Source organism: Erythrolamprus reginae, chromosome 3 (genome assembly GCF_031021105.1).
Source record: "Erythrolamprus reginae isolate rEryReg1 chromosome 3, rEryReg1.hap1, whole genome shotgun sequence".
NCBI lineage: Eukaryota > Metazoa > Chordata > Lepidosauria > Squamata > Dipsadidae > Erythrolamprus > Erythrolamprus reginae.
This window is the reverse complement of record NC_091952.1, coordinates 140252845-140271691: the sequence shown is the minus strand read 5'-3', so window position 1 is coordinate 140271691 and position 18847 is coordinate 140252845. Positions and strand designations below refer to the sequence as shown.

General features: G+C 42.3%; 1 protein-coding gene and 1 long non-coding RNA gene across 3 annotated transcripts in view; one reads left to right on the top strand and one right to left on the bottom strand.

Annotated features, from left to right (window-relative positions):
• The window catches only part of LOC139164562 (mitotic-spindle organizing protein 2A-like), a 31930-nt gene extending 16183 nt beyond the window's left edge, over positions 1–15747 (bottom strand). For both annotated transcript variants that reach the window (XM_070746866.1, XM_070746864.1), the window contains exons 1-2: positions 15546–15747; positions 5102–5220 (exon numbers count right to left, since the gene is read on the bottom strand). In XM_070746866.1, coding sequence (XP_070602967.1) covers positions 5102–5220; positions 15546–15682 — 256 coding nt within the window. In that variant the 5' untranslated portion in view covers positions 15683–15747. The remainder of the gene's footprint in view (positions 1–5101; positions 5221–15545) is intronic.
• LOC139164563 (uncharacterized) overlaps positions 15577–18847 on the top strand; it is a 114091-nt gene continuing 110820 nt past the window's right edge. The window contains exon 1 of the long non-coding RNA XR_011558636.1: positions 15577–15740. This is a non-coding gene — a long non-coding RNA (uncharacterized lncRNA). The remainder of the gene's footprint in view (positions 15741–18847) is intronic.

Genomic DNA, 18847 nt, shown 5'->3' with positions numbered 1-18847 from the left:
TGGTGTCTCAAGGTGTTGATGGTTACCTGGATATCATGAACAGCTTAAGCCCTGGAGGAAGCCAGAAAGAGGATATTGTCCACCTAACAGTTGTCACGCATGGGGGGGGGGGGGGGGTTGTCAGGTGGGCTGCCAAGGCCGCCAGCATCTTGATGAACACTCTGGGGGCAGAGGAGAGACCAAAGGGAAGAGCTCTATACTGGTAATTGATGTCCCCATAACAAAACCTGCGGTATTGCTGGTAATCAATGTGGATTGGAATGTGGAGATAAGCCTCTATTAGATCAATAGAAGCCAGGAGGTCACCCCTTTGAACACACGCCAAGATGGACTAAAGTGAGTGCATCTTGAACCGTCGGTATCGAATATAACGGTTCAGCCTTTTGAGGTCAAGAATCACTCTCCACCCTATCCCAACCTCCAAAAACTTCAGCACCACAAAAAGAAATGAATAGAAGCCTTGCCTGGCTTGGGAGTCTGGTACCTGCTGGATAGCTCGAATCTCCAGCAGGTGATCAATTGCTTCTCGCATGAGATGCCTTCAATCAGCCAATAAGGAAAGGTGCCCACTGATAGGAGGATCTCCATCTTCTGCAAGCTCACTTGGTGCGATGGGCAGTACCACCTTCTCTTCCTCGAAAGAGTCATTTGTTGGGTTTGCCCCTGGAGTAGCGATCCTGGTAGAACCACTGCCTTCCCCCATACTGACCTTGGGGCCTTGAACTAGGCTTCGTTTGCACAGGAGGACGGTAAGGTCATCTGGGCTGAGAGGAAGGACGGATGGTTCCCTGGAGGGTGGTAGCCGGCAGGATCTTTAGTTTATCCTTATCCTTGATAAGGAAAGGTTCCAGTGGAGAACCAAAGAGATGTTGGCCGTCAAATGGAGAAGATGCCAGCTTCGACTTGTGACAAATGTCAGCTTGCCAGGAGCATAACCAGAGGAGACAGCAAGCCACCACATATGTTCCCATGGTATGGGAGGCAAAGCATGCCACTTGCAATGATGCATCTGCCATATAATGGGCTGCAGCCAGAATTTTGGAGCCTGACATCAGCTAGTGGAATGCATTCCTGGAGTTCCTTGAGCCAGGCAAGGTTGGCTCTCGTAAAGAACAAAGCTGAGGTGGCGGCCCGTACGGCCCAGGCAGCAGCTTGGAGATTCTCGAGGAGTATTTGTTCTAATTTCTTCTCCTCTGGGCATAAGAGCTCAGCTGCATCCCCCGGAAGATTAGTAAGGGAATGCAGGACTGCTATTGGTCGGTCAACCCTAGGAGGGTTAAGGAATTTTGCTAACTCCGGATCTATGTTAAATAAGGTCCTATCATTGGTTGAAGGCCAGGGCCCTGCCCCTGGGTTCTGCCACTGGCCTAGCACTGTGTCCACAAAGAGAGGTGGACAAGGGACTACTTATGCCTCTGGGGTAAGCTATGAAAAGAGTGGATTCAGGGGGTTCCCAGCAGCTGTAGAAAAAGTGGCAGCTCCTATATTGGCCGCATTACGTGCCTTGTGTAACAGGGATCAAAAAAGCGAAGGATGGAAGAGCGCTGGCATTACTGGTGGCTCTGGAAGGATTCCCTTGTCATCAGACATTTCTAAGTCTGGCTCTCCCTTCTCTTCTATTGGCCCCTCTGAAGTCTGTGCTGTAGTGTGGTTGAGGTACAGACTGCCATGGTATGCTCTGGTCTGGGGCCCCTGCTGTAAGGATTGGAGGTGCCTGGCTAGGCAACTACTGTCCCCTCATAGATTGCATGCACTCAGCAACCCCTTGCTTAATCCCAGCTGCTATCATGGCTTGAATGCCAGAGGGATCTTGCATGTACATTGCAGGTGGAAAGGCCTGAGAGGGTCCTGGAAAGACCATGGGGATCTGGGGAGACACAGAAGGAAGAGCAAGGGGAGCAGGGGGAGACACCACTGAGGGTTGAGGTACAATAGGTACTGGAGGACCCCATATATCCGAGCTAGGGAGAGGCTCATTGGAGGCCCTTAGAAGAGTGTTATCAGCTGGTACTAGTAACTGAGATGAGGACACTAATAACATTTTGGGGAGTAGAGGCTTTCTCACACAACTTTGCTCAGGCCTTGTGCCACCTAGATTCATCTTTTTTGTGGCTTAGTTGTTTTAGATCTGGTATTATTGGTATTCATTGCCCTCTTCCAGGAGTGGGCATAAGAAAAGCCCAGGGAGCTAGATGGTGAATTTAATTGCTTCCACACACCCCCCCCAAATATTTGTTGATTGAGGGGTCTCCCTTAGGTGCTGGTCCTGCACCAGAAGTGAAGCCATTAATAATAAGAAAAAAAATTGGACCCTTCTAAAATGGCACTTGGCAATTAGCTGGAAAGGGCAAATAAAATGGCCACCGCTGAGAGGGCAATGAAAAGGATGCAAAATGCTCTTGCAAGGCTTCACTATATGTATCAACCAGCAACGTTTTGGGTAGGAGCTCTCCTGGGCAAGCAAGCACCCTGAGAGAAATGCACTTTAAATCGGCTCAGAAAAGACAGCCCAGCAGGAAAAAAGCGATCTGTTTTAAAATGCACGCCTGAAATTGCCGCTGAACAGTTGAGAGGGGGTGATTGACAGGTTCGACTCCGAAGGGCGTGCAATCGCTTCCTGACTGTTAGCCAAAGCGCTGGAAGAAAAAAGGAAGGCCAGGAGCTAGAAAGGCAAGTCGGAAGCCGGCAAATGGTGCAGGAGAGCAACTTTAGTTGTGAATCCCTTCACAGTGCAGTCAGAAAGGGTACGGCGTAGGGATAACCTTAGTGACTGTGCCCCATTAGATCTGGTCGCTCTGCTGTTTAAATAACAAGCATCTGGATTGAATGGCCTGGGGCCAGAGAAAGTCCCCTTGCCTCGTTTCTCTCCTTAGCCACCTTTCTGCACTGGTCAGACCTCTCTCCCAAAGAAAAATTATCTCTCTCTTTTTTTTTTAAAGGAATGGGATGGGATGGAATGAAAAACCTACAGGTGGTAGAAGGAAAGGAATGTAGAAGATAATATCCAGAGGAATTGACCACATGTCCTAACTGAAGTGAGGAATGAGCCAAAAGCAGAAAATGGCTACCAGGCAGAAAAGATATTGAAAAACAGGCTCGGTCCTCATTGGCTGACAGATGAGTCAACTCACGTCTGGCTGTTATCTCCTCCCCACTATAGAAAAAAGTGGTTTTCTTTGTATCTTATGTATACATGTGATAGGGCTGTCAACTCTTTCCTCCCTCAAAAAATTTTTAATGAATAAAATGCTTGTATTCTTAGATGTACTGATGTACCATTAATTTAATTCAGAGGTTTCTTACAGCAAGAAACAACCTACAGTAGTAAGAGCAGCAGCAAGACACTCTGACTTTTTATATTATCTTAAGCCATAGTTTAACCAAAGTCATCATGAGATGTCATCAGAGATGTCATTATATTAGGAAAAGAATCCTCTCAAAATAAATTCAACAGTATTATGTAAAACTTTACTGAGGATTATGACACTCAGGAAGATAATTTCATGTTGCATTTTATAGTGATAAAAACTAACAGAAGATAATATTTGTAGCTCAGGGTTGAACTGTGGAATTCTCAGTGCTCTCTGAACTTGATTGTTTGGTTGCACAGGTCAAGCTTCTAGATCACTAAGAATTCCACACGACTAATACAAATGTATGTATCTGAGAAGAACCATTGAAAGAGAACACAACACACAGTACAGTATAGCCTATTTTTTCATCAACTTTCATTCTTATAAGCTAATTCCTCATTGATCAAATTGGTCTTCTATTGCTCTTCATACTTTATCCTGTTCAGTTTTAATGTATGAAAAATTCACCCTAGAACTATACAGTTTCTAGCATTAAGTTACATTTTTGCTGTTTAAAACTTCACATCAGCACCTTATTCCTATTTGATCAAGTTGCATTGCTGCTCTTCTGGTGAATGACACTTAAGTTAGAAACTACATAAGTATTGAATGATATATGCAGTGTCAAGGGCAATTATTGTTACAAATGCTCTGAAGGAGCTTAGGTTAACAACCAAGATAACTTTGGTATTAATTAACTATTTAAATGGCCTTTTTTATTTGCACTCGTGATAGTTAGCAACGACCATTCTAAAATGAAACAGGCAGTAATTTTCATTGCTGAATAGAATACAGTGTGAACTGCAGAGAAACAGTAGCAAGCGTATATTGTTATTTTTAAAGCTTTGTAACAAAGAGGATTATGCAATAAAGATTTGATCAAAAATACATATTTGTTTGTTACAATCATTTAAGTTGTTGCCCTGAAATATACTCACAAAGAACAATCTATAAAGCAACAGAAGTCTGTGGCTGCATAATAATGAAATAATTATTATTTAAATTGGAAAGGCTTACTCCAGAAAGCCTGATCAATTTTTAAGATTGAAAGCAACATAAAACTATAACATTGCACTACTTCTGTTATATTTAATTGAAACCTGCCAGGTCAATGGTAGCTTAGTAATATAGACTTTGTGTATAATGTTAGAAGAAGAACCCCAGATTTGGCTCAGAAAATATTAGGTCCACACTCTGGCACAGTTGAAGCAATCAGATCGATAGTTTGATGATCTGATACAACATATGGATGTTCTACATGTTTCTAGTGATAAGCTACTTGGAAAAAGATTTGGAACTTAGAAATGCAGTAAACTGATACTGGGATTTAACCTGTTTTTAAAAGCATAACTTTTGATGTATGATTTTTAAAGAAATGAATGCAACTTATATTGTTAGTAGATACCAGAAGAGATTGAGAAACCAAATTAAACAAAAGCAACAATTTTTTTTGGAAATTTTAAGCACAAATGAAGTGGATTGTTCAAAAAACACAAGCCATTAATAGTCCAACACTTAGTAATGCTAGAATGTTGTCTCAGGTCAAAAATATGAGGACACTAAAAAAATTAGCATAACTCTATTGTGTCTTCAAAATGTTTTGTTAAATAGAAAATTATCAAGCTAGTACAAAGGTAATCTTCCAAAGATCCAAAGTATTCATGTCACTGCTGCTGTTTCTTGCCTTAGACCAAACCTTACCGAGGCATCCTAATACATGCCTCCCAACAAACAGGGACACCACTGACCTCGTGCTACATCAGGAGGAGCCTCAGTACTAATCAATCTCTGCCCAACACACATGGAACGCAACATCTGAAAGACAGCCAAAGGTGCCACATTCATGCGTAGAAGGTCCAGCAGAATCCTAAGGAGAGAAAAATAAGAATGTAATACTTTCATTCATTATTTGCAAACTACATTTCTTGACTACAATACCTGAAACCAATTGTTTCTGATTTAAGTAAAATTAACACTTGTCTAAAAGTACTGATGGAATACTCCATAACTAAAATACACTGCATATACATGTTTGGCAACCCATCCCAAGAATATAAAAACAAATATATTCTTTCCAGCTCCATTTTTATTTCATGCAATGTGTTTGAGGATTTTCAAAGGTAACCATCCTTTCCACTACCAATCTTATCTAGTTTAAACTGAGATTGACTTATGCTGTTTTGATTATTTCCATATTTGCTGCTAAATCAGAATACTGTAAGTCTTGGATTCTAGTTTTTCTAGAGTAGTGATTAATCAGCAGACTGCAGCAAGTTGAGAGTTGCAAAGATGAGGATCCCACAGTTGGCCGCTACTCCAGCCCACAACCGCTCAGCTTTCCTGCAGCCCTTACAGCATGTCCGGATCGCCTCCCTCCTTCACTCCCCATCTCTGCTTCCCCCAGTTGTTCGCACAGATACTTAACTCACCTGTGCTGCATGGGTTGCTGCCAAACACCATCAGCCCACATGCACTTGTAGCCTATGCTGTCCATGCCCATCCTAAACTAGAGCTTATTTAGGGGGTATGGCTTATATTAGGTGTATGAATAAAAAGGCAGGCTAGAGCTTATTTTGGGGATAGGTCATATTTTCAAGTAAACATAGTATTTGTGCCAAGGTGATATATTGTATCCATTTTTTTTCATTCTACAATTTATAATGTACATTTTAGGCAGATTCTTTATAAAACAGGATGGAAAATCAAAAGAATAGACAACAACCTTCTTTGCAATCAGTTGACTGCACTCAACATGAGGTCCTCAATGGAACAATAACTACATGAAGGGAATTATGCAGTGGGATCTGTTTTAGGCCCACTACTCTGCAATATCTTAATAAACAATGAAGACGAGGAGATAAAATGCGAACTCATCAAATTTGCAGAGAACACCAGGCTGGCGGGAATAGCCAAAACCTAGAAGATAGGGTGAATATCCTGAAGTATCCTGACAGACTGGGTCCTATTTAACAAAATGAAATTCAGTGATGAAAAAAATAAGATCATATACGTAGGTGAGAGAAACCAAACCATAATATAAAAAAGATGCTAAGACTCTGGAAAGAGTGCAGAAAAGATTATTACTGGAGGCTAAAACATATGAAGAACAATTGCCGTAATTTGGTATGTCTAATCTACTCTAGTGAAGCTAGGAAAATCATCAAATACCTGTATAATTAGAACAGCCACTCCCCCACCCCCTGCAAGGCTATGTGCTCTCATCTTCTGTCTATACGTCAGTGATGGGAGGCCTTTTCTGCACTGAGTGCTTAAATAGTAACATGTGCTATCGTTACCGAGTGCCAAATCGCATGTACATAACAGAAACAGGAAAAGTAGATGATCTTCTGGTTTCTGGCTTGCATGAACACAGCTGTCCGGTGTGCATATGCCAGCTCTGCCTGGCCTTTCAGAGATCCTTACATCACCCTGCCTCCCATCGGGATGGCGTGACATCACCAACAACAACCAGGTTCCTCTGTCCTGGACAAGAAGAAAAAGTTGATCCACTTCTCTCCACTGGAAAGCTGGAGCCCCTTCCCAGACTCAGAGTTGTGGGGCCAGGAGGTGGGAGAGCTGCGCCCCGTGGCCAGGATGAAGCCCCCAGCCCACCATGAGTCAAAAAGGGTTGTGAAAATATCTACAGATCCCTCACATCCTAGACATAAATTGTTCCAACATCTACCCTCAAAATGCCATTATGAAGCATTGCACACCAGAATAACTAAACACAAGCGTTTTTTCCCCTGCATGCCATCTGTGCTAAACAATAAATTCCCACAACACTGTCAAACTATTTACTAAGGCTGTATTACTATCATTCTTCTCATCTTACTCATTATCTATCTCCTGCTACTTATGACCATTGAGGACCTGTATAATGCATGAATCAAAAAGAGGGCTGTGAAAATATCTACAGATTCTTCACATAGTTCTTGTAGTTTTATGATTTATATTGTTTTATTTAGTTTCCTAGTATACAGTATTTGACCGCTTGTTTAGTATCACATGACTATCACTAAGTGTTGTATCTTTTGATTCTTCATGAATGTATTTTTAATGTATACTGAGAGCTTATGCAACGAAGAAAAATTTCTTGTCTGTCCAATAACACTTGGCCAATGAAGAATTCAATTCAATTCATTCAATTCAATTCATTCAAGTCACGTCAGGTCCAGTCCAGTCCCATCCCTCTCTCCCCCATTGGCCGAGGTACTATAAGGCTACACTCTTCTCCATCACCTCCTATATATTTCCTGCTACATACTAAATCATATATCACATGTCCAATAAAATTAGGATATAATTTATGCAAGGTGTGTCAAATAATATTCATCAGCTAATTAGTCATGCTCAGTTGCCTTTTTTGAGTTGGGGCCTTTTTTTATGGATTCTTAGAATAATAGATTTTCCTGTTTTTCAGCTTTAGCTTTGCCTTTCCTGTTTTCCAATTCAGTTATCTTTTCTGTTATTCCACTCAATTAATTTTCGGTGAGTGGCCATTTCCTATTGCAACTATTTCTACAGTTTATATTCTTTTTTTTTTCACTCTGAAAACCCAGCTACTTTTTGCCTATCTTATATCTTGCCTTTATACTACCATTTCTTGCTCATATCCAGTGGTCACCAACCAGTGGTCCAAAAGAAAACTTTGGTGGTCCACAGAAAAATTATTTGCATTTATATTATTTATCTACCTACCTACCTACCTATTTATTTTTGTTTGTTTGATTGATTGATTTTATTTGTATGCCGCCCCTCTCCGAGGACTCATATCAAAACAATATTTATTTATTTATTTATTTTATTAAATTTGTATGCCGCCCCTCTCCGTAGACTCACAGCAATAGTGAAAAACAATGTACAATACAAATCTAATATTTAAAAACTAAAACCCCATAATTTAAAAGACATACACTCAACATACCATACATAAACTATATAGGCCTGGGGAAGATGTCTCAGTTCCCCCATACCTGATGGCAGAGGTGAGTTTTAAGAAGTTTACGAAAGGCAAGGAGGGTGGGGGCAATCCTAATCTCTGGGGGGAGCTGGTTCCAGAGGGTCGGGGCCACCACAGAGAAGGCTCTTCCCCTAGGTCCCGCCAGATGACATTGTTTAGTCGACGGGACCCAGAGAAGGCCAACTCTGTGGGACCTAACTGGTCGTTGGGATTCGTGTGGCAGAAGGCGGTCCCGGAGATATTCTGGTCCAATGCCATGAAGGGCTTTATAGGTCATAACCAACACTTTGAATTGTGACCAGAAACTGATTGGCAACCAATGCAGACTGCGGAGTGTTGGTGAAACATGGGCATACCTATGATTGCTCTCGCAGCTGCATTCTGCACGATCTGAAGTTTCCGAACACTCTTCAAAGGTAGAGAGCATTACAGTAGTCGAACCTCAAGGTGATGAGGGCATGAGTGACTGTGAGCAGTGATTCCCGGTCCAGATACGGCCACAACTGGTGCTCCAGGTAAACCTAGGCAAATGCCCCCCTCGCCAGAGCTGAAAGATGGTTCTCTAATATAAGCTGTACAATATACATATACAACATACATATCTAAAACATCCAATTAATATAGCTAAAAAACTTTAAAAACTCTAATAACATTTAAAACCATTCATTCCCATTCACATAGCAAGACATACTACACTCGTCGGCCAGGGGGCTGGGGTCTAATGGCCCAAGTCTGTCGGCAGTCTTTAAACTTTTATGGAAGGCAAGGAGGGTGGGGGCAGTGCGAATATTTCACAACATACTTTTTATCTTTTATATATATATATGTAGATTGTTCTGAGTTCGGGTTTTGCCCCATGTAATATTTTGCATGTCTACACGACGTTTCGGTGAAATCACATTCACCATCATCAGGCTGAAGTTATAAGCTTCGTGTTGCTGAAAATATAGTGTTTATATATATATGTGTGTGTGTGTGTGTATATGTTTATATGTATATGTATGTATGTATGTATGTATGTATGTATGTATGTTTTTTTTTATGTCGGATCACCCTGGTATATTGAAGGAACGTCACAGCTCCTTTTTGCCTCTAGGCCCAACCCAGGACCATTTCAAGGCAGTTAATTTATTCATAGCCGACAACTATATTCTGTATGTATCAAATGTTTTTAGCTGGAGAATATAGTTGTCGGCTATGAATAAATTAACTGCCTTGAAATGGTCCTGGGTTGGGCCTAGAGGCAAAAAGGAGCTGTGACGTTCCTTCAATATACCAGGGTGATCCGACATAAAAAAACATATAGCCCCTCCCTGGTACAGAGCTGGAGGGATCAGGTCTGGTGGCTCAACTGCTAATTCTCTGCCTTACAAGGCAGAGGCTGCCAGATCGAATCCCAGTAAGGAAGGGTGTGGTTAGCTGATGAGGCCAGAACAAGGCCGAAATGGGACCATCCTAGTCTCCCTTAATTTTAAAATTCCAGCTAAAAACATTTGAGATATAGATAGATAGATAGATAGATAGATAGATAGATAGATAGATAGATAGATATAGATATAGATATAGATATAGATATATGAGACGGTCGACGAGGTCTCACTCGTCATCTTCAGGCTGGTGTTTCTGTCCTTGTCTAAGGCGAACACTGCGAGACCTGAGCTGCCTTCCTTCTATAAATACTGGTGGCTGGGTTTGGTTTGATGGCTCAGCAATTGCCTGCTGTGTAGAAACTTCCTGGTGAGTCAGTGGGGTAACATCTGGGGTCATTGATGTAGCTGAGGTATGCTGATTAGTTAATGGTTGTAGATTAGGCATGATATCCTGAGTAGCTGGAACTTGCAGGCTACTTGATTGTTTTACAATGTGTGTTCTGAGTCTGGTTTCTATGGCTGGGATCATCCAGATGCCCCAAGCTCTATGGCCTCCCCATGATACACAAAGAAGGAACACCACTCAGACCCATAGTCAGCTCCATAGGCTCACCCCTACAGAATCTTGCCAAATTTCTTGCCAAACAACTCCAGCCTATGCAGAATCCATCATGTATCATGTACAAAACTCATTCCACTTCATAGAAATCATAAAGGAACAAAACCTACAACCCAGTGACCTTCTCGTAAGCTTCGATGTCATATCTCTCTTCACCAGAGTGCCTATCAAAGAAGCCCTGACAGCCATCCAAAACAAATACAACCCCCCGAAGCACATCTTAGATCTGACCAACCACTGCCTGATGAATACATACTTCATCCACAATGGACAAAGATACAAACAGATAGAAGGAGCCCCCATGGGATCACCCCTGTCACCCGTCATCGCAAACTTATACATGGAATATTTTGAAACCAACGCCTTGGACAAATCTGAACACAAACCCAAACTCTGGCTTAGATATGTAGATGATACCTTCGTAATTTGGCCACATGGGAAAGAAAAACTGGACAGCTTTCTCACACATCTCAACAGCCTACACCCCAAAATACAATTCACCATGGAAATAGAAACCAACAACAAACTTCCCTTCCTGGATGTCCTAATCTACAAAAAACCCGATGGCTGCCTAGGACATGCCGTCTACCGGAAGAAGATACACACCAACCGCTACTTGAACACAAAATCCCACCACCACCCTGCAATTCTGTAGCCAAGACCCTCATTTCCAGAACCGAACGCCTAGCCGACAAAGGCCACCTGGAACCTGAATTACACAGTCTCACAAATGTATTAATTTCCAATGGATTCCAAAGAGAGGCAATCAACAACTTAATCCAAAAAGAGACACCCCCCAAGAACCAAGACACAGAACAGGACAATGGCATCGCCCTCCTCCCTTACATCAAAGGCACCACAGATAAAATCAGTAAAATTCTCCGCAAACACAACGTCAAGACAGCCTTTGGTACAGATAAAAAAATAGCCAACATCCTAAGAAACCCGAAAGACAATATCCAACTAGAAAACCAGCCACATATATTGGACAAACTAACAGGAGAGTAAATGCACGTGTTGCAGAACATAAGAATGCATTAAAGAAAAAAGAAACAACCTCCTCCCTTTTCCAACACTTCAAAACTACAGGACATGAAATTGATTTTGACAGTACCAAATTAATTTCCAAAACAGAAGACTACAGCAAAAGAATAATCATGGAAGCCATCGAGATAGAAAAACATCCCCAAAATATGAACAAGCGGGATGATACCTCCCGCTTACCAGACATCTGGAAACCAGCCCTCAAACGTATTCCAGCCATAGAAACCAGACTCAGAACACACATTGTAAAACAATCAAGTAGCCTGCAAGTTCCAACTACTCAGGATATCACGCCTAATCTACAACCATTAACTAATCAGCATACCTCAGCTACATCAACGACCCCAGATGTTACCCCACTGACTCACCAGGAAGTTTCTACACAGCTGGCAATTGCTGAGCCATCAAACCATACCCAGCCACCAGTATTTATAGAAGGAAGGCTAGCTCAGGTCTCGCAGTGTTCGCCTTAGAACAAGGACAGAAACACCAGCCTGAAGATGACGAGTGAGACCTCATCAAAACGTCGCCAGAAATTTCCAAATCCTACATGGGAAGAAACCCGAATATACCAACACCGAACCCCTCGTCTTACGAACAGCTTGTGATACGAACCCGGGGTTCAGAAAAATTTTGCCTCTTCTTACGAACTTTTTTCGAGTTACGAACTGGCATTCGGAGACTGCTGGGAAGCCGCGCGGCTGTTTTAAAAGGTGACAGCCGGGCGGCGGGGCTTCCCAGCAGCCTCCCGAACGCCGGTTCGTAACTCGAAAAAAGTTTGTAAGAAGAGGCAAAAATTTTCTGAACCCCGGGTTCGGTTCGGGAGGTTGCTGGGAAGCCCCCCAGCCCAGCTGTCACCTTTTAAAACAGCCGTGCGGCTTCCCAGCAGTCTCCGAATGCCGAACGCGGAAGTTCGGGTTTGGCGTTCAGCTTCGGGAAGCTGCTGGGAAGTCGCGCGGCTGTTTTAAAAGGTGACAGCCGGCCTGGGGGGCTTCCCAGCAACCTCCCGAACCCCGAACTTTTGCCGAACTTCCGGGTTCAGGGTTCGGGAGGTTGATGGGAAGCCCCCCAGGCCGGCTGTCACCTTTTAAAACAGCCGCGCGGCTTCCCGGCAGTCGCCGAACGCTGAACGCGGAAGTTCGGGTTTGGCGTTCGGCTTCGGGAAGCTGCTGGGAAGCCACGCGGCTGTTTTAAAAGGTGACAGCCGGCCTGGGGGGCTTCCCAGCAACCTCCCGAACCCCGAACTTTTGCCAAACATCCGGGTTTGGGGTTCGGGAGGTTGCTGGGAAGCCCCCCAGGCCGGCTGTCGCCTTTTAAAACAGCCGTGCGGCTTCCCAGCAGTCGCCGAACGCTGAACGCGGAAGTTCGGGTTTGGCGTTCGGCTTCGGGAAGCTGCTGGGAAGCCGCGCGGCTGTTTTAAAAGGTGACAGCCGGCCTGGGGGGCTTCCCAGCAACCTCCCGAACCCCGAACTTTTGCCGAACTTCCGGGTTCGGGGTTCGGGAGGTTGCTGGGAAGCCCCCCAGCCCGGCTGTCACCTTTTAAAATAGCAGCGCAGCTTCCCAGCAGTCGCCGAACGCCGGTTTTTTGCGGGGGGGGGTTTTGGTTGCACGGATTAATTGACTTTACATTGTTTCCTATGGGAAACAATGTTTCGTCTTACGAACCTTTCATCTTACGAACCTCCCCCTGGAACCAATTAGGTTCGTAAGACGAGGTATGACTGTATATATATATATATATATATATATATATATATATATATATATATATATATATATATATATGTGTGTGTGTTTTCGTAGATTTTCACGGGTATATCATCTCTTTTGTTTATGCAGAGGGGGTGTTTCTCTATTGCTTCCATAGTAATTCTTCTATATAAATTTTCTGTTTTGGAAAGTAATTTAGTTTTTTCAAATTACTTTCCAAAACAGAAAATTTATATAGAATTACTATGGAAGCAAGAGATTGAGAAACACCCCCTCTGCATAAACAAAAGAGATGATACATCCCGCCTACCAGAGATTTGGAAACCAGCCTTAAACAAAAAAACATTTCATAATAATCACCATGTCAATCCTTCAAGTAATTGTGATTCCACCAACCAATCAAATCACTAAAACATAGTCACCCAAATCTATTTGCTACATTCAAACCAAATCTCCACCCCTAACACTATATATAAGGAAGAAATGGCAGTTGCAAACATTCCATATTTACAACAGCACGAAGCTTAATCTTCAGCCTGATGATGGTGAATGTGATTTCACCGAAATGTCGCATAGACACTCAAAATATTACACGGGCAAAACCCGAACTCAGAACAATCTACATATATATGTCACATGTTTTTTTGCTGAATTTGAAAATTAAGGGAGACTAGGATAGATATATTTTGGCCTTATTTTGGCCTCATCAGCTAGCCATACCCACTGGGACTTGAACCTGCAAACCTTTGCCTTGTAAGGCAGAGAATTATCCTCTAGGCTACAGTATCCAATCCCTTCAGCTTATATATATATTTATTAGTGGTCCATGCGATTTAAAATTATGAATTTAGTGGCCCAAGGTCCAAAATGTTGATGCTCATATCCATTGTAGACTTTTTGGTAGGTTTGATTTTCTACTTAGCAAGATTCCACTGCCCAATAGCATTAGCACTTAGACTTATATATGGCTTCACAGTGCTTTACAGCCCTAAGCGGTTTACAGAGAGTAAGCATATTGCCCCCAAATTCTGGGTCTTCATTTTACCAACCTTGAAAGGATGGAAGACTGAGTCAACCTTGAACCGACTGAGATTCGATCTGCCAAACTGCTGGCATCTCATGATCAGCAGAAGTAGCTTACAGTACTGCACTCTAACCACTGCACCACCATGTAGATTTGACTCTCTTTGAAGATTCATCATATTGGTGCACACTTATCTGAAACTAACCAAGGAGAAAAGCAACCTAGTACTAAGGAGAAATTTCCTAATGGTAAGAGCAATCAAAAAATAGAATGGCTTGCTTTCAGAATTTTGTAGGTGCTCTTTCATAAAGACTGGACAACCGTTTGTCTGCAATGGTGCAGACCTTATACTCTAGGGCCGTGATGGTGAACCTATGGCATACATGCCCGAAGTGGCAAGCGGAGCCATGTTGCCTGGCATGTGCGACAGCGTCTGTTCCTCTTCTGGGTTTCTGGTATACAATGATCAGCTGGTCTTTGTGCATGTGACAGTGCTGGAAACTGGAAGATCTGGTTTTCTGTTTTCTTACATGAACATGATGGTCGCATGCACATCAGAAACCTGGAAGACCAGCTAAAACCGAAAGCTCGTTTTTGAGTACACACATGCACCCTGAGTAGCTCTTCTTGCAGACTGCGGCCCAGATGAGCACATGTGCCTGCCCGCTCCCTTTTCAGCACTCAGTACAAAAAAGGTTCACCATCACTGCTGTAGGATCTCCTACTTGAGCAGGTTGGACTAGAAAACCTCCAAGGTCCAGGGATGGGTTGATATAGAACCACTAGCCGGAATTTTTCCATTTGCTGAACCAGGAGCAATCGCTGGTGGGTCACACCCCCAAACTGGCTCTAATGGCACAGCCATCTTCTTTTTGGCTTCTATGCATGCACATAAGCTTGGTTTTTAGCACTGTGCATGCATGCATGGTGTGTGCATTTGTGCAACACGTAATGTGTGTGCGCTCATGTCACACGGGAGGGGGGAAGCGAAAGAGATAAGTTAGAACCCATCCCTGCCAAGGTCTCTTCCAACTCTCTTATTATGTTAACCTAACTGATCCTCACCTTCAATTCACTGATGACACCATCATAATACTAACTGGGCCCTATACAACTCTTATCAGTTTTTATTATCCCCAAATTATATATTAAATTGCAGTCTAAGAAATAGGAGCTCCAAGGCATTTTATTATAGAGGCTAGGGTTAGAATTACAAGCAAAACTTAAATGGTCAGAGTGAACGGCTGATACACCTTTTCAGGAGGATTCAATGTTATCTATCGAGCACACCACAAATTCAATACTTTAGCAACTATAATTTAATTGGACGGAAAGGTCTCCCGTTACTATCTTCCATCTACCTCCTTCTGAAAGGAAGGAAAATCGGGTGAAATAATACCCCTAAGAGTTCCTAATAAAGCAATGGCCACAAGCTTCCAAATCCTTATTCTCCATCACTCACTTAAATACTTCCGGATCAATGCCGCTCCCGGCAGCCAGCGCAAGTTCAAATAGTTCCGCTTCTTCCGCCGTAAGAAGTTTCCGCCGAGCTCGTGATCCCACGACTGTGGTCCCCTTCAGTAACCCTGCCGTGTCCATCACTGATCCAATACCCCAAAGAACACGCCCCAACCTCAAGTTCACTTCCGCGTGCAAGGTATCTCGGGATGGCTTTTATTTAATGAGGGACGCAGTGACGCATAGTTTCTCTGAAAGCCGGTAGATCTAAACTGTAGAGTTCTCACTTGGTACTGTACTCTGAAGTTGGACTTTTCTCCTTCGGCTTCTGTTTTTCACTCATGATATGATCGATGGTAGAAGATGGAGGGGGGGAAATAGCAACATAGAGTGCTCCGTTTTCAAACCATGGCCTCTCCTCTCGTTTTATATAATCTCTACCTATAACGGGGTTGCATAGCTTCGTTCACAGCTCTTAATGAAACCCTTTAAATTGTTTTCCAGTTTGTACCTGATTTTCCGGGGAAGTCGAAAAACATTCTATGCGTTGATAAAGCATGGTGTGGTTGCACCTAATAGTGAGAAAAGTTGAGGTTGAGGCCAGAGCATACATATTTAAAATAAATAAGATAAAGAACAAAGTTGAAATAAATGTAATGATTCAATGACTAATTTAGTTTATAAGCTGATAACTCCCTAGGGCCTATGCTAAAATTTGCAGTGGTTTCCATTGAAAACTTTTTTAAAACATTATTTTTATTGATTTTTTACAATATTAAGATACACACAACATAAAACAAGTGTTTTGTGAAAAGTGCCCACCACCCAACAAACATTCATACCCTACCACCAAATTGGGAGTGTTTCTTGTATAAACCATTTTAACCCAAGAGCAAAGTATCTATTTACATATTATAAAGTGATTCCAATTTATTTCTTGTAGCTTGGTCTTGGATTCTACTTGCCTTATATCGTCTTACCTTCTCTCACCGTCCCATCAGTTGTCTCAAGTCAGTTTCATTAACCAAATTCATCCTTTTATCCATAATTTCAAATTGAATGTGGTCCATGTACCTATACCAATTTTGCATTGTCCATTTTGTCGCATCCTTCCAACCCAAGACTATTACCCCCTGAGCGCTTTCTATCGCTGCTTGTTTTATTTCTCTAAATTCTCCCATCGCATTACTTTTGACTAATACTGCCATTTCCTTAGTAATTATCCATTTAACATCCTATTAATGTCCTATTGCACTTTTTGCCAAAAATTCTGCACTATCGGGCATTCCCAAAACATATGCATAAACACTCCTTTATCTTGACACCCATGCCAACAAATATCCCTAACATTCTGCTGAAAGTATGCGAGTTGGACGGGAGTATAATACCACTTACGTAATATTTTCCTTCTCATTTCCCTACTTCTTGTATTCTTAGTTTTCCTTATATTTTCTACTATATTTTCCATCTCTTGTACCTCTACTTGTATCTCATTTTGCCACCATTTAGTCAATCCTTGGATCATATCCCTGTCTGACTGCACTAACATCTTATATATATTAGTTGCTTGCGCCTTTATACCCTTTTTTCTCTTATTATTTTTTTCTAACACTGTCTCGTCCCTCAATAGTGCTTCTTTATTCTCCCTTTCATTGAGATATTTATATATTGTATTTATTTGTAGCCATCTTCCCTTACTCAACCACCATTCTATACGGTTTCTACTTGGCCTGCCATCCTTCTCATATAACTGTTCTATCTTAGTTATCCCTCTTCCCTTCAACTCTCCTATAACCCTATTTAAATTCATTTCATTATCTCTATTTATTACATAAAGCAACAACAGTTTAGATTTAAATAATGCTATTTTCCCCAGCCATTTTTTACAAATTTCCATAGTCCCTTTCATGGGACTTATTAATTTATCTAAGTCGCTCCTATTCCACTTTATAAAAATTAATTCTCTATTCTTCATCCCAGTTTCCATTGAAAACAACTGTAATTTTAATGTAGTTGTGAAGTGGGAGACATGCTGCTGAATTAAAGGCATATTTGGTTAGACAGAAGCACAATGAGTTCAGTAGTATTTTTGCTCTTAATTACATCTCCAATCGATTACTTGTTGCCCTTGTTTGCTTGCTTGGTTGATCTTATATCCAGTGTATCGTGCTGATCCAAAATCTTTTGCTGCCTAAGACAAAGTAGTAAACATTGCTTTTCTCATTGTTACCTATTGAAACAAATGGAATTGGAATATCGTTTAAGCAGGGGTGGACTGATGCCCGCACGTGGGGGGGGGGATGCAGTGGAGTAGCGAAAATGGAGCTCTACCCCAGAGCACCTAATTTGCACCAAAAGATGTTGAAAGAAAATGCAGGGCGTCCTCTTTGGGCAGCCTCTGGGTTCTTCCCGAAAGTGTTTAAAGACCCCCAAGCCGAAGATTCTGCTACAAACAAAAGTATCTAGGAAAAGTATAAGGAGATAAGATCTGGAATTAATTCTATGTGATCTGGGTTTCTGCCTCCCCCTCCTTTCCGAATGGCTATAGCATTCTCTAGAACAGAGATCTTCATAGCTGGCTGGAGAATTCTGAGAATTGAAATTCACAAGTCTTAAAGTTGCCAAGTTTGGGGACCCCTGCTCTAGAAAATAAAATGAATAATGCTTGAAACCTAATGTTCTGCCAGAAACTTTGATCTTGTTTGTTAGTTTGCAGGAAGGAGGGTTAAGACTGTTATGTGGAATGGAGCATTTTAGGATGTTCACTTAGGCAGTGAAAGTAGCCAGAAACACTTTAGATTGTTGCCTTTGAGTAAGTGATTATTTGGTGAGTGGCAATTTTAATAATGACAATGCTCAAAATGTGCCTCATTTCACTCTTCTATAGCTGCTCACTTCTAGGATGTGGGTGAATTCAATGACCTGGAAGAAGGTTATGAGTCATATTCCTCACTATTGCTTTAGTTTTTTCCTTGTTTATTTTTAATCCCACTATACAGTCATACCTCGTCTTACGAACCTAATTGGTTCCAGGGGGAGGTTCGTAAGACGAAAGGTTCGTAAGACAAAACATTGTTTCCCATAGGAAACAATGTAAAGTCAATTAATCCGTGCAACCAAAAAAACCCCCGCAAAAAAACCTGCTGCCGCCCGACTGTCACCTTTTAAAACAGCCTGGGGGCTTCTCAGCGACCTCCCGAACGCCGAACGCAAAACCCAAACTTCCGGGTTCGGCGTTCGGGAGGCCGCCGAGAAGCCCAAAGGCTGTTTTAAAAGGTGACAGCCGGGCGGTGGGGCTTCCCAGCA